The following is a 22,472-nucleotide window of genomic DNA, read 5'->3' as shown; positions in this document are numbered from 1 at the left end:
AAATTATAATAGCATAAAATTACCTTAATACCCTTATCATAAAATAAAGTATAAATATTTTTATTTATTCATGTTTTATTATATTTTATAAATATTATAAAATATTATAATTTTATATATTTGATTTAAATTATTTATCTAATACATATAATAATTAAATATAAAATTTTATTATAATAATATATTAAAATTAAATTTATATTAATATTTGTTAATAATAATATAACTAAGGGTAGTATTGAAAATTAAAAAATATAGAACTTTTTTTCTTGTTTTCTTGCTTGTGATCAAAGAAAATTTTTTTAGTGTGACCCACACAAAAATTTTCTTTCCTTCCTATTTTCCTTCATAACCAAACAAAGAAAAATATTATTTTCCATCCATTTTTCTTTCATCCATTTTCTTTCCACCTATTTTCTATCAAACCAAACATAGTGTAAGAAAAAAATTAGGAATATAAGATATATATTATTTAATAATTATATAAGATAACTACATATTTATTCAATTAATAATCTATATTAATAATTTAAATCACGACTAACCGAAAAGATTATATGACAGCATTTTTAAATATTATGTATATTGTTTACATTAAACTATAATTGACTACACTTGTTTAGACCATTAACAATAAATTTATTTTTTTAAACATAACATAATTATTTGTTGCGAGGTTATTTTTTTGTTATATATAATAATAGTCCAAATCGCCATGACATTTATGCAGAGCACGGCGTTTTTTTCCTTTAATTTTTTTGTTTTATAATATAATTGCACAATTTGGTTTAACAAACCCTTGTGATCTCCAGGTCCTTTATCTGACCCACCATACTGGAATTTTCCATCCGTTTTTTTTTTGTTTAGAATGACAGAACCCCTCTAGGATGTGCTATTCCACCGACACAAACTATGCACCAGATCGCAATCATGGGGTCCAACGTGGTGCCCTACGCCGATGTGGAACATTGTGCTTCTCGCTGTCGGGTCGCCGCATTCGGACATGTGGATCGTTTTGGCTTAGAAGTGAATTGCCGTCGAAGGATCTTAAGGTATCTATAAAGAATCTTTGTGGTTGGTATCTGTCTAAGGATCTTCTCTCGTAGGGATTGGGGTAAACCCTATCGTTCATCATATCACCTAATGCTGTCAGAGGTCTAGCACACTCAACGGTAGAAGGCAATTTTCCCGAGAAAGATCCCTCGTGATATCTTCGAATGGTCACATCACCTTGTCACATTAGAGACCCAGTTAGATCGTCGGGAAAGCAAATGTTTACACCAATTCGTGCACATTTTAAGTATATATGTGGTATAAAAAAAGACCTATCAGCGTGCCTTCTAAGGTAAGCATCACTCGACCAACACACTTCCTGCGAGGTAGTCGACGGAAAAATACGCTCAATGGAAGAGGAGGCAGACGAGATACCAGCTTCGGAGGTAGTCGGATTTTATGCACCCGTATAAGGCAAATATTTATGTCTCCTCCTTGGCCTCTGTTGAATAATTTCACCGTTGTTTGTAGGAGGGATTGGTGGCGGCGGCTCTCCTAAAGTTGAACGCCACGATAGATGCGTTAAACAGGAACATTGTGAGACTACTTGAGGTATACATGATTTTCATGTATCTGCTTGCAAACTCCATTTCCCCTTAGATTGACCCTGTCCCCACTTAGGTCTGACCCAAATCTGTATTTGCTTTTCCAGATTCTCCAGAAGAAGCATTCTCAGGTGGACATATTCACCGATGACCTTAGGAAAGCACTCGGCCAGGTTGACAAATGCCTTAACAAGTACGTCAGGACGGGAGGGGAGCGTGGGACAAGGACCGTCGGGGCTGGGTCCCAGATCACCGCAGCCATCCTGGAAAGCAGCGCTCAAAAGAGGGGAGAACGTACCCCGGCGGCGGACATCGACATCGTCGACCTAACAGCGAGACCCCGCAAGGGACGCATGGCAAGACCCGAAAGCTTGGGTGGAGGGAACATCACTTCTAGCATGACGGGACACTAGGCGGAGAGCACCATCATGTTCGGGTCGATGCTCCATGATGATCGTTAGGTGGCGCCAGGGGTGTCGCAGCAGACCAACCTCGCATGGACCGCACCTGCCCCGCAGTTTAACACGCCCCGTTCCACCCCCAACGCGTTGGGCCACGCAGGGCATGTAAGTAAAACTGCACAGCCTGTAGGCGACTTGCCGTATTACCTTAACAACCACGTGTGCATTCGCGTGATTAATTTATTTCACCCAATTTTCTGTGTTTCCCGACATGATATGACACGATAGGCTCAAATGTCCGAAGCGGTGCAAACATCATAGGAAGCAGCTCGGGATTTCAGGGAAAGTTCTTCAAAAGAGGAGAACTCCAAGACGACATGAGAACACCCCGGAGAATGCCAAGAAACCCAAGACAGCAGAACAGCCAACACAATCCGTCGTCTGAGGCAGTGACCTTTCCGCCGGTAAAGCTTACATCGTCCAGATTGATGTATCGCTTGGGTTGAACTCAAGGTAAAATGGTGTTCCGAAAAAAGGCTTAACTTTATTTTTTGTCTTCCGCAGTTCATACATGCCGGTGTCAAGATAACCCGACAGATGGGTTTTTCGTTGCAGGCAGCCCAGATTATAGCCTACATATTCAGCGATTGCATGAACCCTGACGAGAAACTGTTTTGCCGCGATGATCGGCAACTGGACCGAGAGGCGTTTTTGTCGCTCCTCCATGGGAATGAATCGTCAGCCTACATCCTGGAGCTGCATGCGCTCAGGACCTCATGGACACAGTCGCAGCTGCAACGGTGTTCGGTCTGGTCCCTTCCGCTGATTTTTTCGGTAACATTTCCATACTACGTGACATGAGATGCCGATTCCTTTTTGCGCAACGGTTACGACCGTTATATGACCGGACAATGTCACACGTGACAGAAATTTGCTCTGACCGAGGACATCGACGATGATCACTTGATGGACTATTTTCGTGGGACATGGCTACCACGTCCCAACGCCCTGAGATATGTAAGCACTGTCGCGGCGCAGACCGCACGAAAAAAACTGATAGTTACAAGGAAAAATGACATAACATTGAGGAAAAACAAAAAAAACTAGAATGCTGTTTATTATTTTCCATTGCCGCTCATACCTGGCCAGAAAACGCTAACGCATAACTCCGTGACAGATCTACGTCCAGATGAAGGACGTCCTCGAGGGTACGAAGGAGTCTCACTACTACCTGATGGCCGTGGATGTCTCCAATCGCCAGACGTGGATATTCGGCAACTTTCCAACACAGGAGACTATCAAGGGAAGAATTTCTGCGGTTAAGTCAGTGGTACGTAATTTCTACGTATCCTTTCCCATGATGCACTACATTTTCGTTGTGTTTCCATCTCGACCTGGAAGGTTTTTTTATGTTTTTTTTGTCTAATCCGATTTGTTCTGAACTACTGGGCCTGCTGGGTTTAGTTCGGGACACGCAGAATCCAAAGAAAGATAAAAAATAAAGGGACGATATTTAAAAAAAAAAGAAACAAACCAAAAAAAAATAATTTCATTTCCTCCCTACCCACGTAGGGATGAAATTTTTTTTGTCTTGTCTCATCCCTTATTGGACATGCAACTAAACCCAAACATTCATGTTTTTGGAATTTACAACTCCTTTTCCTGTCTTATCTGCTACCGTTTTGTAGGCCACTGTTCTGGACAAGATCTTGAGAACCATGTTCTCAGATCTCGACGTCTTTGGAAGGAACCCGCTGCTGTCTGAGTGGAATCCAGACTTTGTCCTAGGGATTACCAACGAGAACAACTGGTACGAATTATATTAATTGCTCAACCATGTGTATTTGTTCTCTGGTTTTGACAGGTATTCACCAATTTGTGTTTTCGGCGGCGACCGTGGAAAAAAAAGTGACAAGAACAAGCTATGGATGATGCTGTGGCTTCAAATGGAGCATATGTTCACAACCAACCCTGTCCCGCAGAGGAAGGTATCCAACACTACTTTTTCCACGTTGTATGCATTTAAAAAGGTTTCCCGTTGTGTAAAGATCTCTTAATCGACACATCCATGTATGACATTACTTTGTCATGCTGTAGAGCATCGATCAACTGTCCGACAGGATACGGATTGACACTATGTTGGCTTTTGTAAACGAGCACTTTAATGAGTTCCGCGATGAGATAAGGCAGCGGGCAGAGGTGGACTAGAATAGCCGGAGGGCAATGGCAGCAGTGCTGTCATGACCCTGTTCACAACGTGAGCTTTGTTTTGACCATGCTGGGCTTTTCATGCCCCCTTTTGTTGGCGACCAGGGTGGGCCGTCACTTTGAAGTGGTACCAACAAATCATTGTACACGAATCCACTTCGACGTGATAGCTACCTGACCCGCCGTATTGTAAAACCTTTATCATTAGTTTTAACTGCTTGACTGTATTTGGTTGCATGCGTATCCACCCTTGCATGCCAGGAACAACCGCTTTTTTGGTAAACTACTTTGTTGCCGTGCGCTGGATGTTAAATTAGTATTTTGTATTCTGTTCCGTATGTTTTACAACGGTGTCTGCAATATAATGCACTGCCTTTATTATCAACCCCTAAACAAATCGTCTCACTATATGGTTATTTTTTCCCTTGCCAATGGATAGTGCCATATTCTCAGTACCAGGAAAGCATAAACAGTCGATGCAGTTTATATGCAATTTCGTCCCGAAACCCGGACATCCAAAATCCCTACGCAATGACCACTTTAACTTGGCAATAATGTCTCGTTACATGACTCGGTTTACACTAACTAGCCATTTCTAATTTAATTAATCAACACAAACTTGTGACTCAGTTTACACTAACTAGCCCTTTCTAGTTTAATTAATCAAACACAAACGCAACTATTGTCACAACACATAGCAACACATTGAGACACACCAACACATTAAGGAGGCACGTCCTCACAAGCTCCACTGCATACTACATTCTTCCATGAACGCAACCGATATGGCCTAATGAATAAAACTTTTTGAGGCAACAATGACTCGTTACATGACTCGGTTTACACTAACTAGCCCTTTCTAATTTAATTAATCAAACACACAAACACAACTATTGTCACAACACAGACCAACACATTGAGGAGGCACATCCTCACAAGCTGCACTGCATACATCCTCATAAGCTGCACTGCATACTGCATCCGTCCCTGATCGCAATGAATATTACCAGAAGTATAAAATTTTTAACTCACATAACCTACACTATGCATACGCCCTTCCGGATGCCACGCCAACAAGTACAGCGCTTAGCATCCACCCATACAGAATCCAGCTCAATGCGTAACCGCCAACAAGAACGGTTCAGCCAGCTCACTCAAATTGGTAGTACTCCTCACCCCCCTCTCCTGCCTCCATGCTTTTGTAAGCCGTGCTAGCCTCAAAACTGTCGATGTTCTCCCCCGTACTCGATTGTTGACACTTGCGAGAATTGTGTCCGCCCTTTCCACACAGTCGACACCTCTGAACACGACGAAACTTTCCCCAGGATGTGACAACTCTTCAACCGCATCCTTTGTACCTTGTCCACATCGGATCCCGAACAGACACCCTGCTGACCTCCTCAGCAACACCCAACTTTTGGCGATGTTTGTCCCGCAGAGATTGACGCTCCTTTGCCAACCTTGTTTTCACGTCAACGTAGTCCTCGAAAAACCGGCAAGACAGGCTCATCAGTTCCCTGCAATCATCCAGTATCGCCGCGTGGATGCTCATGTATGTCGCGTCTGGGATCTCCCCAACACGAGTTCCGTCGCAGGGTGCGCGCGGCTGCTTAGCCCTCTTTGTCCACCGGTCAAGTATTAGGCCTTTGGGGATAGATGTCATGTTTAGATAAACCAGAACCCCAACCATGTGGACACAAGGAAGCTCAAAGGACTCCATCTGCTGACAAGAACAGATGAATTTGTCGTCTTCCTCGGCCCACGACACGACCCATGATATCTGCTTGCAGTATATTATAACTTTGAACAAAACGCAAGTGCTCGTCCTCTTGGTGGACACAACTCTAACGTTGCTGGCTAGCATCAGCACCTCCCGAAACAGTTTAAAAACCTCTCTTGTATAAACCATTGCAGTGAACTGCTCAATGGCCTCGAGTTTCGTCTTCACAACAGGCTCGCCATACGCAGACTTGTAGTCTGCCACTAGTTCTCTCCTTCTCATGAACTCTAAATATTGTTGGAAGTGCTCGACAAACTCCCTCAGATCGTACCCGTTGTGTATAAATTTTCCAAGCTGCATATTCAAAGCCTCGCACCTGGATGTCGTCTTCAGTCCTGCGAAGAATTCCCCCCGGATATGGGCATTGGACCAGGAATGCTTCTTGGCATATATATCCACTATCCACGGATGATCCTCCAACCCGTGGTCCGCCAAGCTATCCGTCCATATTGTCTCAAATTCGTCAACCTCTAGATCTCCCATGAGGCATAGACGGAATTTCCTAAGAAAACTCGGCCGTCCAACTCTAGCAGTGGTGTTCCTTAACAGATGCCAACTACACAACCTGTGATGTGCACTGGGAAAAACTGTGCTAACCGCACTCTTCATGGCGAGGTCATCATCCGTGATGACAGACTTCAGCTGTTTTCCCTTCATTGCCTCAAGGAATGACCGCAGCAACCACACATAGCTTGCTTCGCTCTCGTTGCTCAAGATGGCGCAGCCGAACACCATCGTCCGCATATGATAGTCCACCCCTGAGAATATTACCAAAGGGCACTTGTATTTGTTACGACCGTAAGTTGCATCAAAATCCAGGACATCACCGAAGACGCTGTAGTCACAACGACTTGTACCATCGCACCAGAAGAGATTTTCCAGCCTCTTGTCAACATCCAGCGAGTACCTCCAGAACATCCCAGAATCAGTGGTCCTTAAATTTCCCAAGAACTTCAATGCGAACTCCGCATCTGTCGCACCAGCCCGCCTTTGCTTCTCTATCGCATTATATATGTCTTTTATCTCGAACCCAACAGTCTCGAATCCTCCTGACTGATTGGCAAACGCGTGAAAAATCGTCGGCACCCGCAACCCAGATTTCCTCATGGAATTGATTTGGTGCCAATCCCCTTCCTTGACTGCTCTATGTGACCACGACAGACCCCTAAACCTCGCATCCAGCATGAGATGATTGTGGTTATCGCAGAATTGTTCAACAAACCATCACCCGCTGGCATCATCAGCGTGGACCTTAATCCGGGCTTCACACCCGCACCGCGTGATCGGTCGAGGATCCTTTTTCCTGTCTTCCCGATGCATGTGTTTCCCGTCGTGCTCTCCTTCCCTGGAGCACACGAATACCTGCCAAATTATTTTGCCCTCCACCCCCTGCTTTGTTCTGCGACCCACTTTGGACCTCCTGACCGAGAATCCCTTCATGTGACCGAATTCGTTGTAGTAGTCATAGGCTGCCTGTAGGCTTGTGAACTCTGTCGTCAGCACGTCCTTGGCTGTCAGGGAAGAAAATTCAATTACGCCAAAGGACCATATCCCGTCAACAATCTTCACTGCTGCTTCTGCATCTATGTCCGCAACTGCGGCGGACGAATCCATCGCTTCTGCTTCCTCTACTGGCATGGTTTTGTCGCTCATTCCATCATCAGCATCCTGCATTTAACAACACGCGGCATGTGTGAGAACAGGCGGTGGGCCACATGAACATAAACCGGTTAACAAAAACTCATAACATGAGAAACAAACACACGTGCGACGCATGGACTCGGTCAAAATTAGATGAAAACTCGTAGCTAGGCTCCACAAACCCATTGGCTGTCACAGTTCAAAAAATTGCAGTGAGCGAACAGAACATGGGCGTTATCAACCATGACTGTGAACACGCAGCTATAATTCCAGACACCCTAAAATAATCCAACTAAAACTCACTCAACTGTATTTCCAGTCATACTATAATAATCCAACTAAAACTCATTCAACTGTAATGACCAACCCCAATTTTCGGTACAGAATTTAAGAGGTAACAAATCTAATTCGGCGGTGTGCCATTCTAAACGGCAACCCCGAAAAATCAAATGGTAAAAACTGTCGGCGGACAGGGGAAGGCACCCCCCGCCCCCCCAACAATTGAAATCAATTTCTGTGCATGTCGTCCCTGCAATTATCGGACGGTAAAAACCTAATCGACACCGACAAAGCGCACCTATGAATCTCGTTGCCATGGATGGTCCATTTCCTTCCCTTATTTGAACCTCGAGACAGCCAGATCTCGATCTCTGCTTCCGCGTCGTTCAACCCCGCCTTCTCCTCCGTCGTGTACTGCCGTCTCCGTGCAGTTCGACCAAACGAAGCTTCACACTGACCCCAACACATCTTTCACCTACCTATTAATGGAGTCTGGGGCTTTAGATTAATACCGGATTCTCATCTCCTCCCCCTCCTTTTGGTTGTTTTCTTAATTCCATCCCCAACCGCTACTTTTGATTATTTGTGAACCAGCCCCAATCTTTTCCAAAAATTGACTTGATTACCTGGTCCACCAAGGTCTTGAATATACTTTTCCCACCGTAGAAACGTCCTCCAAAGAAATTATGACATGGATCAAGGGAAAAGAATTCAAGAAAAAAGAATTCATAGGGACTAGTGTGCTGAGTGGTTCATTGAAACATTTAGGTTTCGTTTAGTAAACTTTTTGCTTTTTAAAAGTTATAGTATTTATGTTTTGTAAATTAAATTAAAAATGACTTAATAAGCACAAGAAGCAATAATAAGTGTGTTCGATAAAATAAATTTAAAAATTTAAAAATACTATAATAGATATAAGAATTCAATTTAAATATTAATTAATAGAATAAAGCATAGTTATCAAACTCGGACCGGACCGGCCGATTCAATCGAAAACCGATAAAGTGGACCTTAAACCGGTCCGGATATCTCTTCTAACTGTTTCTGCAATTGGCTTGCAGAAAACCGGTTTGACTCGCCTAAAACCGGTCGACTCGGTTCGAACCAGACATCTTTGACCGGCGGGTCAATGTCCACACCTCCATGATGCACAAGCGGTGCCATGGATCATGGATCATGGCTTTCAAGATAAAGGAGGGTGAATCTTCCGCCAGGACAACTTGTCCTTTATTAGTTATAGGGTAAATAATTATATATATTATAAAAGCAAAACCAAGCACTTATTAAGTTATCATACTAGGGACTAAATATTATATATATTATACTAAAAGTAATTATATTTAAATTAAAACAATATAATTTAAAAATATAAAATAATTTTTTTATTTTTCCATAATAATATTGTATTTGTTTATTTTATAGTTAATTTTGATATACTAACGGTATAAGATATTTTATATAATTATCAATCACCTCTGTTCTTTTGAATAACCATTTCATGCTATTAATTAAAAAATAATTATTTTTGCTGACGTAGCGTTACATAATTAAATATAATATATCAAAATTTTAATTTTATTATAATTGTATATATTTATTTAATTATTACCGGATTAAACGGTTCGACCAGTAATTCACCGGTTGAACCATTAACCCAATGACCCAGTAACTTAGTCGGATCGATTACCGGTTCGGTTCTGATAACTATGGAATAAAGGTGTAATTTTTTATTTTTGAATGTTTTTTTTTTCATGTTTTTTTTGCCTTACTTAGGAAATAAATGATTACACTTTATTCTGTAAGATAAAATTTAAAATTTAGAGGATCTAAATCTTAATTAACATACGAGGTTATATTAGATTTTTTAGTTTTGATATGTACATGCTAACTTTTAAAAGTCCCAAACACATGAGTTTTTAAATTTATCAAACACAAAACAGTGTTCGTGTTTTTCAAAAAGTTTGCCAAACTAAACATTAGAAAGAAAGAAATATCAAATTCGAAAAGGAATGGAAAGCTCTGGCCAAAAAGAATGACGTTGAAACTTGGACTCACGATTCGGTGGTCCCAAAACGTTTGAACCATTAAATGGTCTCATAATAAAACATGTTTTTTAAGTTTTTTTAATAACTGCTAAATAGTCCTTTTTAAATTTAATTACAAATTAACCTCATATATTTTATTTAATTATAAAAACGATTTTTTATTTTATAAATAATTATTTTATCATAAATCTATCATGTTTATTAACAATCAAGAACAAAAACAATAATAAATTAGATCTTCCATTGATCCTAATAAGTTTTTTGGCTATTCCAATCGATTAAAAGATTAAATTTGATCCGTCACGTTCGTGAGGAATCATAAAATCGTGTTTCCTTGAAAACCAATCAATTGAATTATAACTCAATCGGTTGGATTACAGTTTACCACTAAATAATCGATTGAAAATTGCTGGGCAGCGTGTTTTTCGCAAAAATCAATCGATTGGTCATATTACCCAATCGATTGAACGATGACTAATAATGTGTGTTTCTTACAATTCAATCGATTGTTTAGAATTTCCAATCGATTGAATGCTTCAAAACAACCTGAGGTCTCACAATTCAATCGATTGCTTTTGTTACTCAATCGATTGAATTCACCAAAACAATATGAATTTGCCTAATTCAATCGATTGAAGTGTGCTACCTAATCCATTGAAATATGTACTACGCCTATTTTAATCTTCTTGTCGTTTTTAGAAATTATCTTGTTATTCATCTATCTTATCTTTAAAATTCTATCTTCAATTTTTGTGGTTTTATTTTGATTTAGATACTCTAATCTTATCTTTTCCTTAATATTAACATTATAAATTGGTGAATAATCCATCACCAATTATTCAATATCACCATTGAAATCGTGTATCATTTTCTTTTATTATTAAAAATTTCATTGTTTTTCTTTGGAACATCCATCTACACAATATCCAATTTTTTTTTAAATTTTTTATCCGTCTATTTAATATCCACTATTTCTTCATCGTTAATCACCGTTGCAGCAATCAGCAAAGATCCAATCAAGTTTTTCATTGTAGTGTTCAGAGAATAAACCATCGTTTTGATTACAAAATGGAGGTCAGTGAATAGAATCTCTAATTTTGTAATTATTCGTTTCGATACTTTATTAGTGAAATTGATTGTGTAATGAAAAAATATTTTTTTTATCTTTTATTAATTCACAGACATTGAGAAATACTAAAAAATAAATAAATATTATTATTTTTTATTATTAATTAACTAGCAATCAGGGACGGACCTAGAGGGGGCGAGTAGTGGCCTGGACACCCCAAAATTTTAAGAAACCATACTTATCTATAACAATATATAATGGGAATACAGAGTGTTTGGTGTCCAATATTTTTTTTCCTATTTTACCCCTATCTTTATAATCTAAAACTACATACTCAATCACGTACTCACGTTTTATAAATTTTACATTAACCTATGACAGAATGATGTAACTGCTTCACTTAAAAAAATTGCTCACTCTCAATCGTAAGATTATAAAAATGGTTTCACTTATATTATAGTTTAAACAAGGTAATTTTTTTTTAATTAAATGTACAAAAAATAATTTTTCTCTTTAAATTATTATCATACTATTTTAATAATATACTCTTGATGCTTATATGTAATATATAATGATAATTAGTATCTAAATTTAAATTCCAATATTACTCTTAAAGAGAGGTTTATTATTAAAAAAAATCTTTTGTCAATTTTGTTAAATAAAAAAATTTCTACCCATTTTTTTTACAATAACCTCGTTAAGATATTCTTATTAGATGTAAATTATTGTTACAAATATTTTTATTAAGATATGTTTTGAAGGAATAAAAGTAAAATAATTCAATAAGGATAATTTTTTTAAAAAAATAAATTTACACTAATAATTTTTCTCTTCAAATTATTAACGTACTTTTCTAATATACTCTAAGTGTGCTACCCAATATAATTGGTGATGGATTATTCAAAGAAAAACAATAAAATTTTTAATAATAAAAAAATGCTACATGATTTCAATGGTGATATTGAATAATTGGTGATGAATTATTCACTAATTTATAATGTTAATATTAAGGAAAATATAAAATTAGAGTATCTAAATCAAAATAAAACCGCAAAAATTGAAGATAGAATTTTAAAGATAAGATAGATGAATAACAAGATAATTTCTAAAAACGACAACAAGATTGAAATAGGCGTAGTACATATTTCAATCGATTGAGTAGCACACTTCAATCGATTGAATTAGGCAAATTCATATTGTTTTGGTGAATTCAATCGATTGAGTAACAAAATCAATCAATTGAATTATGAGACCTAGGTTGTTTTGAAGCATTCAATCGATTGGAAATTCTAAACAATCGATTGAATTGTAAGAAACACACATTATTAGTCATCGTTCAATCGATTGGGTAATATGACCAATCGATTGATTTTTGCGAAAAACACGCTGCCCAGCAATTTTCAATCGATTGTTTAGTGGTAAACTGTAATCCAATCGATTGAGTTATAATTCAATCGATTGGTTTGATAGTCCAATCGATTGGTTTTCAAGGAAACACGATTTTATGATTCCTCATCTTTTAATCAATTGGAATAGTCAAAAAAATTATTAGGATCAATAGAAGATTTAATTCGTTATTGTTTTTGTTCTTGATTGTTAATAAACATGATAGATTTATGATAAAATAATTATTTATAAAATAAAAAATCGTTTTTACAATTAAATAAAATATATGGGGTTAATTTGTAATTAAATTTTAAAAAAGGACTATTTAACAATTATTAAAAAAAACTTTAAAAATATATTTTATTATGGAACCATTTAATGGTCCAAACGTTCTGGGACCACGAAATCCGGTGCCTGAAACTTGAAAGTATTGTAAAAAGATAAGGAATGTAAATATAGCATGCATGAGGATGTAAGTTCCTGAGCAGATTTTGTAGGGGAAAAATGATTTTAGTAAAGAATAGTGCTAGTAAAAGAGTAAATTTTTTTACTAAATTTGTAGAAAATATTGTTTATAAAAAAAATTCTTCACTTTGAGGGGTACAATGACATCGTAGCATTATATTGTCCAATTTGTAATGTGTTTCTGTACTATTTCAATGATTTCTCTTTCATTTTTTCACTTAATTCCACTTATAAAATTAATAATAAAAAATTACATTTTACTATCTCAATTTGAGAGAACTCATTCTCCTACTTTTTCTCCCAATGTTTTTTACGGTGTGTGAGAAGTTTGACCAACTATCAAAAACAAAGAAAAAGAATTTCATGAAAACATTAGTTTTATGAATTATGTCCCGCATCCTTTTTTTTGCCGGTATCAATGTCTCCTCTGCAAGGGCAGGGCAGTTGTACACTTCGTGATATTGGATTAAAAAAAAACAAGAATAAAAACGAAAAATTAGAAATCTTGATAGGGTTTTGGGGGAATATATGACCACCTTTAAACAACCTTGCTTTTGATTACAAAACATTTATTTTAAATCATAGGAAGTAACAGGCAATAGTCAAGAAGGTATGCCATTTAGATCTCTCAATCAAAGAATGACTGCTAAAATTACAAAGAATTTGATAGGGTTTTTTTTAGCCCCTATATACACCAGAGGGCTCCGCATTCTGAACAATCCAAGGGTGTTCAAGAAGTTTGTGTAAAGGTAGACGTTGAGAAGAGTCCTTGACCAGCATCTGTTGGTAAAAATAATCAGAGAAAACTGAATAATCAGGCAAATGCGGACACTTAGCTAACCGATCAATATTAGGATCTTATCAAAACATAATGCAAAGAAGTAATGAACTAACCTGACTGATGAGGTCCTTTGCAGCAGAAGACACAATGGGTTTTGGGGGGAATTTGAGATCCACTTGTACAATCCTGCAATATATAAATGTATTCATTTGAATTGAATTTGGATTAGAAATTTTGAAATAAAAAGATGGCAACATAACATGATTTCCTATTCAGTATTGATCGGAACAAAGTAGCCTGAAGCACACTAAATTCATTAGCTTCCCTTCCTAGTTCATTCAAACAGTTTCTTCCAAAGTCAACACCTAGCATTTTTGTCTTCGGTTTTGCAAAGGTCTAAACCATTGTTTGGGTTGCAATGGAAATCCAAACATCAACTATATTTCCCACCCTTTATATCAAACTGCTTACCTCCTATAAGTATCAGAATGTTCTTTAGCCTCAAAAGGGGGGACTCCATATAGAAACTCATAGCACAGGACACCAAGACTCCATATATCCACGCTAGCATCATGTTCTATACTCTCCACTGTTGAAACCCCAAAAGCATACATTAGAAAGAGATAAATGGTGCAAAAATATACAACAGAGTAATTAATGTGAAAAACATACCCATCTCAGGTGGAAGGTAATCCAGTGTGCCACACATGGTTCGCCTTCGGTTGAAGGTGTGCACTGACCACCCAAAATCTGCTATCTTCAGTTCACCCTGAAAATGAGGTTAATACAATGAATTAAAGATGAAGACAACGTAAAAATGGTCTACTCAGAATTAACAGGTGCTGGAGAATACCTGAGCTCCCATAAGGAGGTTCTCTGGTTTAATATCCCTATGTATTACATGCTTTCCATGGCAATATATCAGGGCTCGGGCCAATGATGCAACATACTGTCTCAACCATAAAATGGTAGCAATCAAATTAAGTCGTCTATCTCAAACAAATGTTCAAGTGATAAATATTCAGGCAAAAGTATGAAATATCTCAGAAGAAAAAATATATAGAGAACAAGAACTGCTATATGCATAATACTTACAGTAGCTGCACGTCTTTCACTGAAATATTTGCATTTCTGCAATTCTTTGTATAGTTCACCTTTAGGTGCATACTCCAAAATCAAGTAAACTCGTTTCTGCAGCAAAGTTATTTCAGGCATGAAATGTACATAGTTAGTGATATATTTAACCATCTTCATTATTAATGGAGGATACATTCTAAAGATATCAGCAAAGCAAGAAGTATACCTGATCATAAAAGTAGCCGTAAAGGCGTAAGATGTGAGGATGTCTGAGATGACTCTGAATCTCCACTTCTCGCCGAAGCTGATGCTCAACTTGGGACTGTTGCAACTGGCTCTTAAAGAGTACTTTCAGAGCAACAATATGATTACTCTGTTTCATAAACACATACAATCACATTATGAAAGATGAACACTTTAGAAGAACAAATCAAAACAACGGCAATGATGTAAATTGTTTGCAGAAAAAAAAGAGAGAGTTGTGGGAACAAAACAAATAATTGAAGTTGAAGCAGACTGAGACCCACGAGAAAAAGAGACTCACTCTCTTTTCCCTGGCCAAATAGACATGGCCGAATTTCCCCCTTCCAAGCGGTTTCCCAATGTCGAAATCGTTAAGTGTCCACCTCTTTTGCTCCCCAGCTGAAACCTCCGAAGAAGCCTGCCACAAATAACGACGAGAAATTGAGAGAACTAAACTATCTTTAGAAAACATAAATCCCTAAATTTCGAAAATCAAGGTTCCCGGCCAGGCTCCTCAACGTCTTTTGTTAAAAATCCGCAGCTGATTGTCTAAAATAACAACAAATTCAAGCCGATTTCCGAAGCGAAAGAATAATAACTAGAATCTTTTTTAACCTTTCTAGAAATTCATTTCTAATCTTCTTTTAATGTACATTAACCTCGACGTTGAACAATCAAAGAATATGGCAAAAATTACGGTAACGGAAACGAATCAGAGGAAGGGGGAGGGTTAGGGGTTTAGAATTGGGGCGAATCGACCTAGGGAGGGATTGTAATTAAAACTGTGACATAGGAAGGGTTTGTATAAGCTATACCTGTTGTTGATGTTGTTGTTGAGGTTGCTCTGTTGCAATCGCCATGAGAGAGAGAGAGAGAGAGAGAGAGAGAGAGAGAGAGAGAGAGAGAGAGAGAGGAATTTGATTATGAAGGAATGAAGGAAGGGAAGGAAGGAAGACGAGGGAGGTTCTTCTTCTTCTTCGCCTTCGTCTTCGTCTTTCTTACATTCAATTGAATCCAAGGACCCCTTTCTTCTTTGCAAAGAATGAATCCCTAACGATCAAAAATAGAGATCTACAACGGTCGAGTAACGGATATCTGCCACGTGTCAACGCATTTTGAAATCTCTCTCTCTCTGTTGGGACTTGGGAGCGTCCATTTTAGATCTGAGAAGTGACATCGTGCCATCGTGGTAATAACTAATAACCATAGTAGTAAAAGTGAATTGTTATCTTCATTTTATTATTTATTTTTTAAATTTAAATTTATAATTAAATTTTTATATTTTTAATTATATTATTATATTATTTTTAATTTTATAATTAATTTTTTATATTAAAAATATTAAAATTAATAGAATATTTTTTATAAAAAATATTTAATAAAAATTTAATTAAATTTTTAATTATAAAGTTTTTTTATTTATAAAAAAATATTTTATTAACTCTAATATTTTTTATATTAATAAAAATTTAATTATAAAATTAAAAATAGTATAAGAACATAATTAAAAATATAAAAATTTAATTATAAATGGAATAATTGATTTTTTTAATGACATGAAGAAAACATGGAAAGGAAAAAGGTAATTAGATAATGGAATGGTTAAAGTTATGAATAGTCGTATAAAAGTTTTTTTTATTTTTTATTTTTTATGGTATCCTTATCCTTCAACTCAATAAACTAAAAATTAATTTGCTAATGTAAGGGTTTGTCACTAATAGTCGTATAAAAGTTAGTAATATATCATGCTCATTATCAATTTTTTTTCCCTCACAATCACATGGAAAGAAAAAACATTTTTTCCAAAAAAAAAATTATTCTAGTATGAAAGAAAGAGGAATTTTTTATTATAAAATAAAAAAATTATTTTTCAAAAAAAAAAATAATTATGTGCGAACTTGCCGTCTACTGAAAAAAAAAAGTTGGATTCTTAGATATAATCTTAGAATTATTTTTTTCGAAAAATAAAGTTTTTTTTTTATTTGATAATAGAAAAAATTTCGAAGAAAAAAAGTTAAAGAACATTTAATTTCTGTTAACAACGCCATATTTTTTTTGTCAATTAAATTCTTAGATGTGATGGTGTGAATAAGTATTATTTTACTTAGGCTTTTTTTTAATTATTAATTTTTGTTTTTGACTAGGTACTATGTAGATGGATATGTTGGAGTTTTTTTTTCTTAATTTACATAAAAATAAAAAAATACATTTTTGTGTATTGTAAAGATATTACGCAATTGAAATTGAGAAATTACTTTTTGATCAGTTAAGGCAGAATTTTAAAATCAAATTTTTATCTCTTAAAAAATTTGGCTCCTTTGAATTGAACACATTTTCTTTGATAGATGTAAACTTATTTTCTTTTTTCACACCATAATGATTCAGGTGTGAGTAGCCTTGCTTTTTAGATGATCCCTATAAAAAAGAAGTATTTTTACAAATATATGTTTGTTTTTTCTAATTACTTCGTTTTTTATTTCTATTTGAAAGAATTTCTATCTAATCTAATTATATCGAAATTCTGAATCTTTTTTTTTTCGGGCTCTGCCCGGAGCACCTCATCTTGTCATTTCGTTCTTGCTCATTCCCGTTAGGGTTAGGCCGAAGTCTTTGGCGTTTCCTTCTCTGCGCCTGCTCACGCTTTGCTGACCTATCGCGTGGTAAAGAGAAGAGAGTACGAAAGTTACAGTGAAAATGGATTTTCTCAATTTTTTTTAATAATTAAAAAAGTAAAATATAATTTCTCACTATTAATTATTATAAATAAGATCAAGAAAAAATATGAGAAAGAATATATTAAAAGATTATAAATTATATTTTACTTCCTCAATTTTTTTCAACAATTAAGAGAATCTATTCCTAAGTTACAGCTACCTCGTTATGGTACTCGAAGTAGGTTGAACTCTTAAAGAAGTCGAGCCAACAATTTGTCTGTTTAGAGTTTATGTTAGACTTTCTTGTTATGTATAAATTTTATTATTAGACTCTTTGTGTATGTTTGATTTGTATTATATGTTATTGTTATTATGTATTCATTTTACTGATAACAAATGAACACTAAAATAATTAAATACGTTTTTTTTTTAAGTAAAGAGCTCAATACAATAAAGTAGAATAACAATAGAACAAAAGAAAATTAAACAGTAAGTACAAAATTCAGTCGATAGTCATCTCTGACATTGTCGTCAACAACCATTAGGATCAATTTCATTCCACTTTTTGTACCTCATAAGCGACCTATTAATAACTTTTGCTATTTTTACTATTCTTTTCCATTTATATGTGTCAAATGATAGCAAAAAAATTAATTAATCACCTATTATTTTCCTCTTTTTTTACAATCACTCCTGTCCAACTCTCAAAGTGTTACTTAATTATTTTTGGAATAGATCACAATCTATTATAGTCAACTAACCACGCACACCACACCTGCCAAGTAAACTCACAACGAAAAAAGAAATAAGTGGTGAAAGTCCTCAACATCCTTTTTACATACAACACACACATTATCATGTTGATCAATAACGCTTAATCTACATTATCTATCCTTAGTATTGACTCTATCAACTAATACAAATCAAGTAAATAACTCAATTCGTGGAGGTACTAAACCTCTGCAAATAAAATTAGTGAAGTTATAGCTCGTAATATCCTTTGAAAGTGTTTTCGCCCGCAAAATCTGCACAAAAGAGTTAATAGAATAAATACCTGATTTATCAAATTTCCACACCAGTCGGTCCTTTCTCTTAGTTATTAAGTTGACTGACCGTAGAACTCCATGAAATTGGTTAACTAGTTCCAACTCCCATTGAAATAATTTCCTTCTCCACTGAAAGTTCTATATTCACTCTAACCCATCCCAAAATCTACAGTTTCCTATAATAAATCCATTTTGATTTGAAACCGATAAAAGTCTTGAAAAATTCTCCTTCAATACACCAGCTGGTAATCAATTGTCCTCTCAAAACCTGACTCTTCTACCATTTTTTACCTCCAAAGATAAATCTCGGATCATCTTCTCCCTCACCTCTTACTCCTTTATCTGCAATTGATAAATATCCTTTTATATATGGCTGGCAATGAGTAGGGTAGGATAGGATTTGGACCCTACCCTAACCCTACCCGCGGATTGAAAATTTTATTAAAACTCTATCATACTCTATCTGTGAGTTGAGAATCTCTCAACCCTAATTCTGGGTCGCACTTTAAAGTTCTAAACCCTATCCTATCCTACCATACCCGCAGAAATATCAAATTTTTTTAAAGCAAATATAAAATTCAATCATTCCAAATTTCATACATATTAATAAAATAAAAAATATAAAACTAATGTTCTTAACTAATAAATTAACATATTAGTTTAATGGTTGCTCACTTATCACAAGTCATTACATGAAGGAGGTTGTGGGTTCAACTTTTACCTCCTTCACTATATACCTAATTTTTATAAAAAAATAATACATTAGGATTTAAATTATTACAAGAGCACACAGTCTTCTTTCATAATGGATAATCTTTCTTAGAGAACTGCCACTATCATCTGAAGTACTACATCCCCACTCCCAAACCTCCTAACTTTTTAAAAACTTGTACTATTTTTCATTTACTAATGGTATCCCATACTTGCCATCTTCATTTCTCCACAGAAATTTCTTCTGTAGTGAGTTTAACTTTTCTGCTACTGTTTTTGACATTTTGTACAAACTAAGCTAGTATAGTGGCATAGTATTAAGTATTGATTTAATAGGAACCAACTTATCAGTTTTATTTAAAAATTTCGCTTTTCACAAACTAAGTTTCTCTTCTAAATTATCTATAGTCGGTTTTCATGTCTTGACAAATTTCAGATTAATTCCAAATGGAACACCAAGATATTTAATTGGCAAGAATGCTTCCTTACACCCCAACAATTTGCACATCCTTTGCGTCCATTTTCTCTCGCAATTAACTGGAATCAAGGTGGATTTATCAAAATTAATACTCAACCTAGACATCACCTCAAAACACCACAAAAGGTTCTTGTAATTCATGATTATAACCTCATCCTATTGACAGAATAAGATGGTGTCATCTGCAAACTGTAAGTGAGACAATTCAATATTGTCTCGTCAAACCAACAAGAAAAAATACTGTTATTTCTCACAGCTTCAGCTATCATCCTATGGAGTACATCAACAATAAGAACAAAGAGAAAAAGGAAGAGAGCATCGCCTTGCCTTAAACCTCGTTCCATGCTAAAGGATTTAGATGGTGAACTATTTATCAGAATCGTCGAGCAAACACACTCCTTGACCCATCTTCACCATCTAATACCAAAATCCATCTTTTGAAGGACGATATCCACAAAACTCCACTTGACTCTATCATATGTTTTTTGAAAATTCAACTTAATTATCGCTGAACTCTTTTTCCTCGTCTTCAGCCATGGCACAGTCTCACAAGCAATCAAAACTTCATCATGTATCTTTCTCCTTTTTACAAAAGCAGTATATGTCTCTCCTGCTAATCCTGACATTACGCTTCTTATTTTTCGTATCAATATGACTATCTAGTGTTTTGTGATCGAAAATACGAAAGAAAAAAGTGAAAAAACTGGATAACTAGTGAACAATACTTTCAATAATCTCTTATCTTCTGTTTCTATGTTTTTTAGTGAAGATTTGGAATGTAACTTTAAAATTTTCTTGAGTTTTTGTATAAATTTTGAATTTGATCTTTAGGTTTTGATTGAAGGAGAATAATCATTTTTCATATTAACTTCGCACTATTGAACAGTCGCAGAAGTATGTGTTTATACGTGGTTAGTTTTTGTTAAATTTAGGCCAATTTGTTTAAATTTAATTATAAAAAAAAATATTTTTATATAATTTTCCTTTTGGTGTTCAGCTCAACTACTCTTACGCGTCTTAAGAAAAACATGCAAAGTATTTTTCCGCAGCCTAACGTCGATGAATAGATTCTTTGTGAAATATATAAAAGCAGCTTCGTCAGCTTTCTTGCATTGACACGAGAGAGTAAAACCAAAATTACAGTTCGAATTACCAAGTGATCACGTACTTAAAAACAATCGTAATAGTATTTTAATAATAGAGATCGGGCGCATGTAGTTTAATCATAATCGTATATTTAATATGTAATGTAAACTTTTAACTAATAAATTAATTTTCGTGCTTTCTTATTATAACTATATTAACAATTAAATTTACGTTTAATTTTATAAACTTACATACTTCTCTAACATATTAAACATGATATTTTTATTAGGTTTTAAGTAAAAAACATCTAACATTTACATAATTGAATATAATATTAAAAACTCTAATAAATACGATAATACATGCCTTAAAATAGTATAAAGTATAAACATAAAAATTGGAAATACAATGTATCATCATTCAATCATACAAGACATGAAAATAACTTTTCTTTTGTCTTTCGCCTTATCTCAATTCTCAAGCACAAAAAGATTCTTCTCTGAAGCCAATATTCCCATGCAACTTTTTTTTTAATTATTATTACAATTGTCTCGATATTTTTTTAAATTAAAAAGTAAATTATCTTTTTTTTCATATACTATTGTATAATTTTTTTAAAATTTTTTAACACATGAAATAATTAAATATTTAACCAATTCAATACATAGTTAAAGTTTGAATAAATTTTTCCTTTAAAACATATATTCTAAACTTACACAAATATTTCACAAGCTTTATAATTTTATAAGAATAAAAACAATGCAATTAAATTTTTAATTAATTTAGACATAATATTTTATATTCAAATAAAATATATAAAAATTTTTATGTTAAATATTTGTATAATTAAGCTTATTATACCATAATATACCAATGAGTTTACTATTTAATTTCCCAAAAACATCGAAGTGGTTTTTTTATTTGTAAAAATCTAAGATCCCACATTTAAACATTTTTTTTTATTAAAAATAGGTAACTTTACTCAAGGTAAATTCTCTTGTTTATAGATTTTATAATTTTTTTTGGGTAAATGTATATGAATATAATGTTCAGTTACAATTATGTACATACATTAATACAATTAGCAGTAAAAAACTTAATTAATTAAAATTTAATTATTTTGTTAAGTTTTATAATTTTATTAAATTTATAATTAAATTTTTAATATTTTTTTGTCTTTTAGTTAAATTCTTACATTATTTCTAATTTTGTAATTAATTTTATTTTATGTTAAAAATATTAAAATTAACAAAATATTTTTTTCAAAATATATGTGATTAAAAATCTAATTAGATTCTTAATTGTAATTACTTTTAATTTATAAAAAATAATTTATTAATTCTTAACATTTTTAGAGTAACACAAATCTAATTACAAAATAAAAAACAATATAAAATTTAATTAAAAAATAAAGACTTAATTACAAATTAAAAAAATAAACAAATAAGCTCCTAATTTTTAATTTCAAAAATACTTAAATTTTTTATTAATTGAAAATAAAAAATATTTCTGATTTTTTTAAAA

The 22,472-nt window shown here is 34.5% G+C and overlaps 3 protein-coding genes across 3 annotated transcripts; all 3 read right to left on the bottom strand.

Annotated features, from left to right (window-relative positions):
- Positions 1–4,946: 4,946 nt before the first annotated feature.
- On the bottom strand, positions 4,947–7,094 carry LOC130945530 (protein FAR-RED ELONGATED HYPOCOTYL 3-like). The gene is made up of 4 exons (XM_057874236.1): positions 5,566–7,094; positions 5,333–5,507; positions 5,117–5,194; positions 4,947–4,997 (listed from the first exon to the last, which is right to left on the bottom strand). Exons 1-4 carry the CDS (start codon positions 7,092–7,094, stop codon positions 4,947–4,949), a joined length of 1,833 nt encoding a protein of 610 aa, XP_057730219.1.
- A 117-nt stretch (positions 7,095–7,211) lies between these two features.
- LOC130945528 (uncharacterized) lies at positions 7,212–8,375 on the bottom strand. Its single transcript, XM_057874235.1, has 3 exons — positions 8,255–8,375; positions 7,753–7,817; positions 7,212–7,655 (listed from the first exon to the last, which is right to left on the bottom strand). The coding sequence occupies exons 1-3, from the start codon at positions 8,373–8,375 to the stop codon at positions 7,212–7,214; spliced, it is 630 nt and encodes a 209-aa protein (XP_057730218.1).
- Positions 8,376–13,266: 4,891 nt separating this feature from the next.
- LOC130945164 (serine/threonine-protein kinase Aurora-2) lies at positions 13,267–16,016 on the bottom strand. Its single transcript, XM_057873860.1, has 9 exons — positions 15,789–16,016; positions 15,275–15,391; positions 14,957–15,103; positions 14,749–14,844; positions 14,507–14,602; positions 14,326–14,422; positions 14,125–14,242; positions 13,767–13,839; positions 13,267–13,652 (listed from the first exon to the last, which is right to left on the bottom strand). The coding sequence occupies exons 1-9, from the start codon at positions 15,831–15,833 to the stop codon at positions 13,551–13,553; spliced, it is 891 nt and encodes a 296-aa protein (XP_057729843.1). The 5' UTR covers positions 15,834–16,016; the 3' UTR covers positions 13,267–13,550.
- Between the last annotated feature and the right edge of the window lie 6,456 nt (positions 16,017–22,472).

This window comes from Arachis stenosperma, chromosome 8 (assembly GCF_014773155.1).
Source record: "Arachis stenosperma cultivar V10309 chromosome 8, arast.V10309.gnm1.PFL2, whole genome shotgun sequence".
Lineage (NCBI taxonomy): Eukaryota > Viridiplantae > Streptophyta > Magnoliopsida > Fabales > Fabaceae > Arachis > Arachis stenosperma.
The sequence above is the reverse complement of the archived record's forward strand: the minus strand, read 5'-3'. Positions and strand labels throughout refer to the sequence as shown.

Coding starts and splice junctions, on each gene's coding strand:
- LOC130945530 (XM_057874236.1), bottom strand. CDS start 7,094: ATGAGGAAATCTGGGTTGCGGGTGCCGACGATTTTTCACGCGTTTGCC. Junction 5,195..5,332: donor CTGAACCGTTCTTGTTGGCG/GTTACGCATTGA, acceptor CATTGCGATCAG/GGACGGATGCAGTATGCAGT. Junction 4,998..5,116: donor TGTGCCTCCTCAATGTGTTG/GTCTGTGTTGTG, acceptor TTTATTCATTAG/GCCATATCGGTTGCGTTCAT.
- LOC130945528 (XM_057874235.1), bottom strand. CDS start 8,375: ATGTGTTGGGGTCAGTGTGAAGCTTCGTTTGGTCGAACTGCACGGAGA. Junction 7,818..8,254: donor CGAGATCTGGCTGTCTCGAG/GTTCAAATAAGG, acceptor GAACTGTGACAG/CCAATGGGTTTGTGGAGCCT. Junction 7,656..7,752: donor ACCGAGTCCATGCGTCGCAC/GTGTGTTTGTTT, acceptor TGTTAAATGCAG/GATGCTGATGATGGAATGAG.
- LOC130945164 (XM_057873860.1), bottom strand. CDS start 15,833: ATGGCGATTGCAACAGAGCAACCTCAACAACAACATCAACAACAG. Junction 15,392..15,788: donor AACAACAACATCAACAACAG/GTATAGCTTATA, acceptor TATTTGTGGCAG/GCTTCTTCGGAGGTTTCAGC. Junction 14,243..14,325: donor TTACCTTCCACCTGAGATGG/GTATGTTTTTCA, acceptor GGGTTTCAACAG/TGGAGAGTATAGAACATGAT.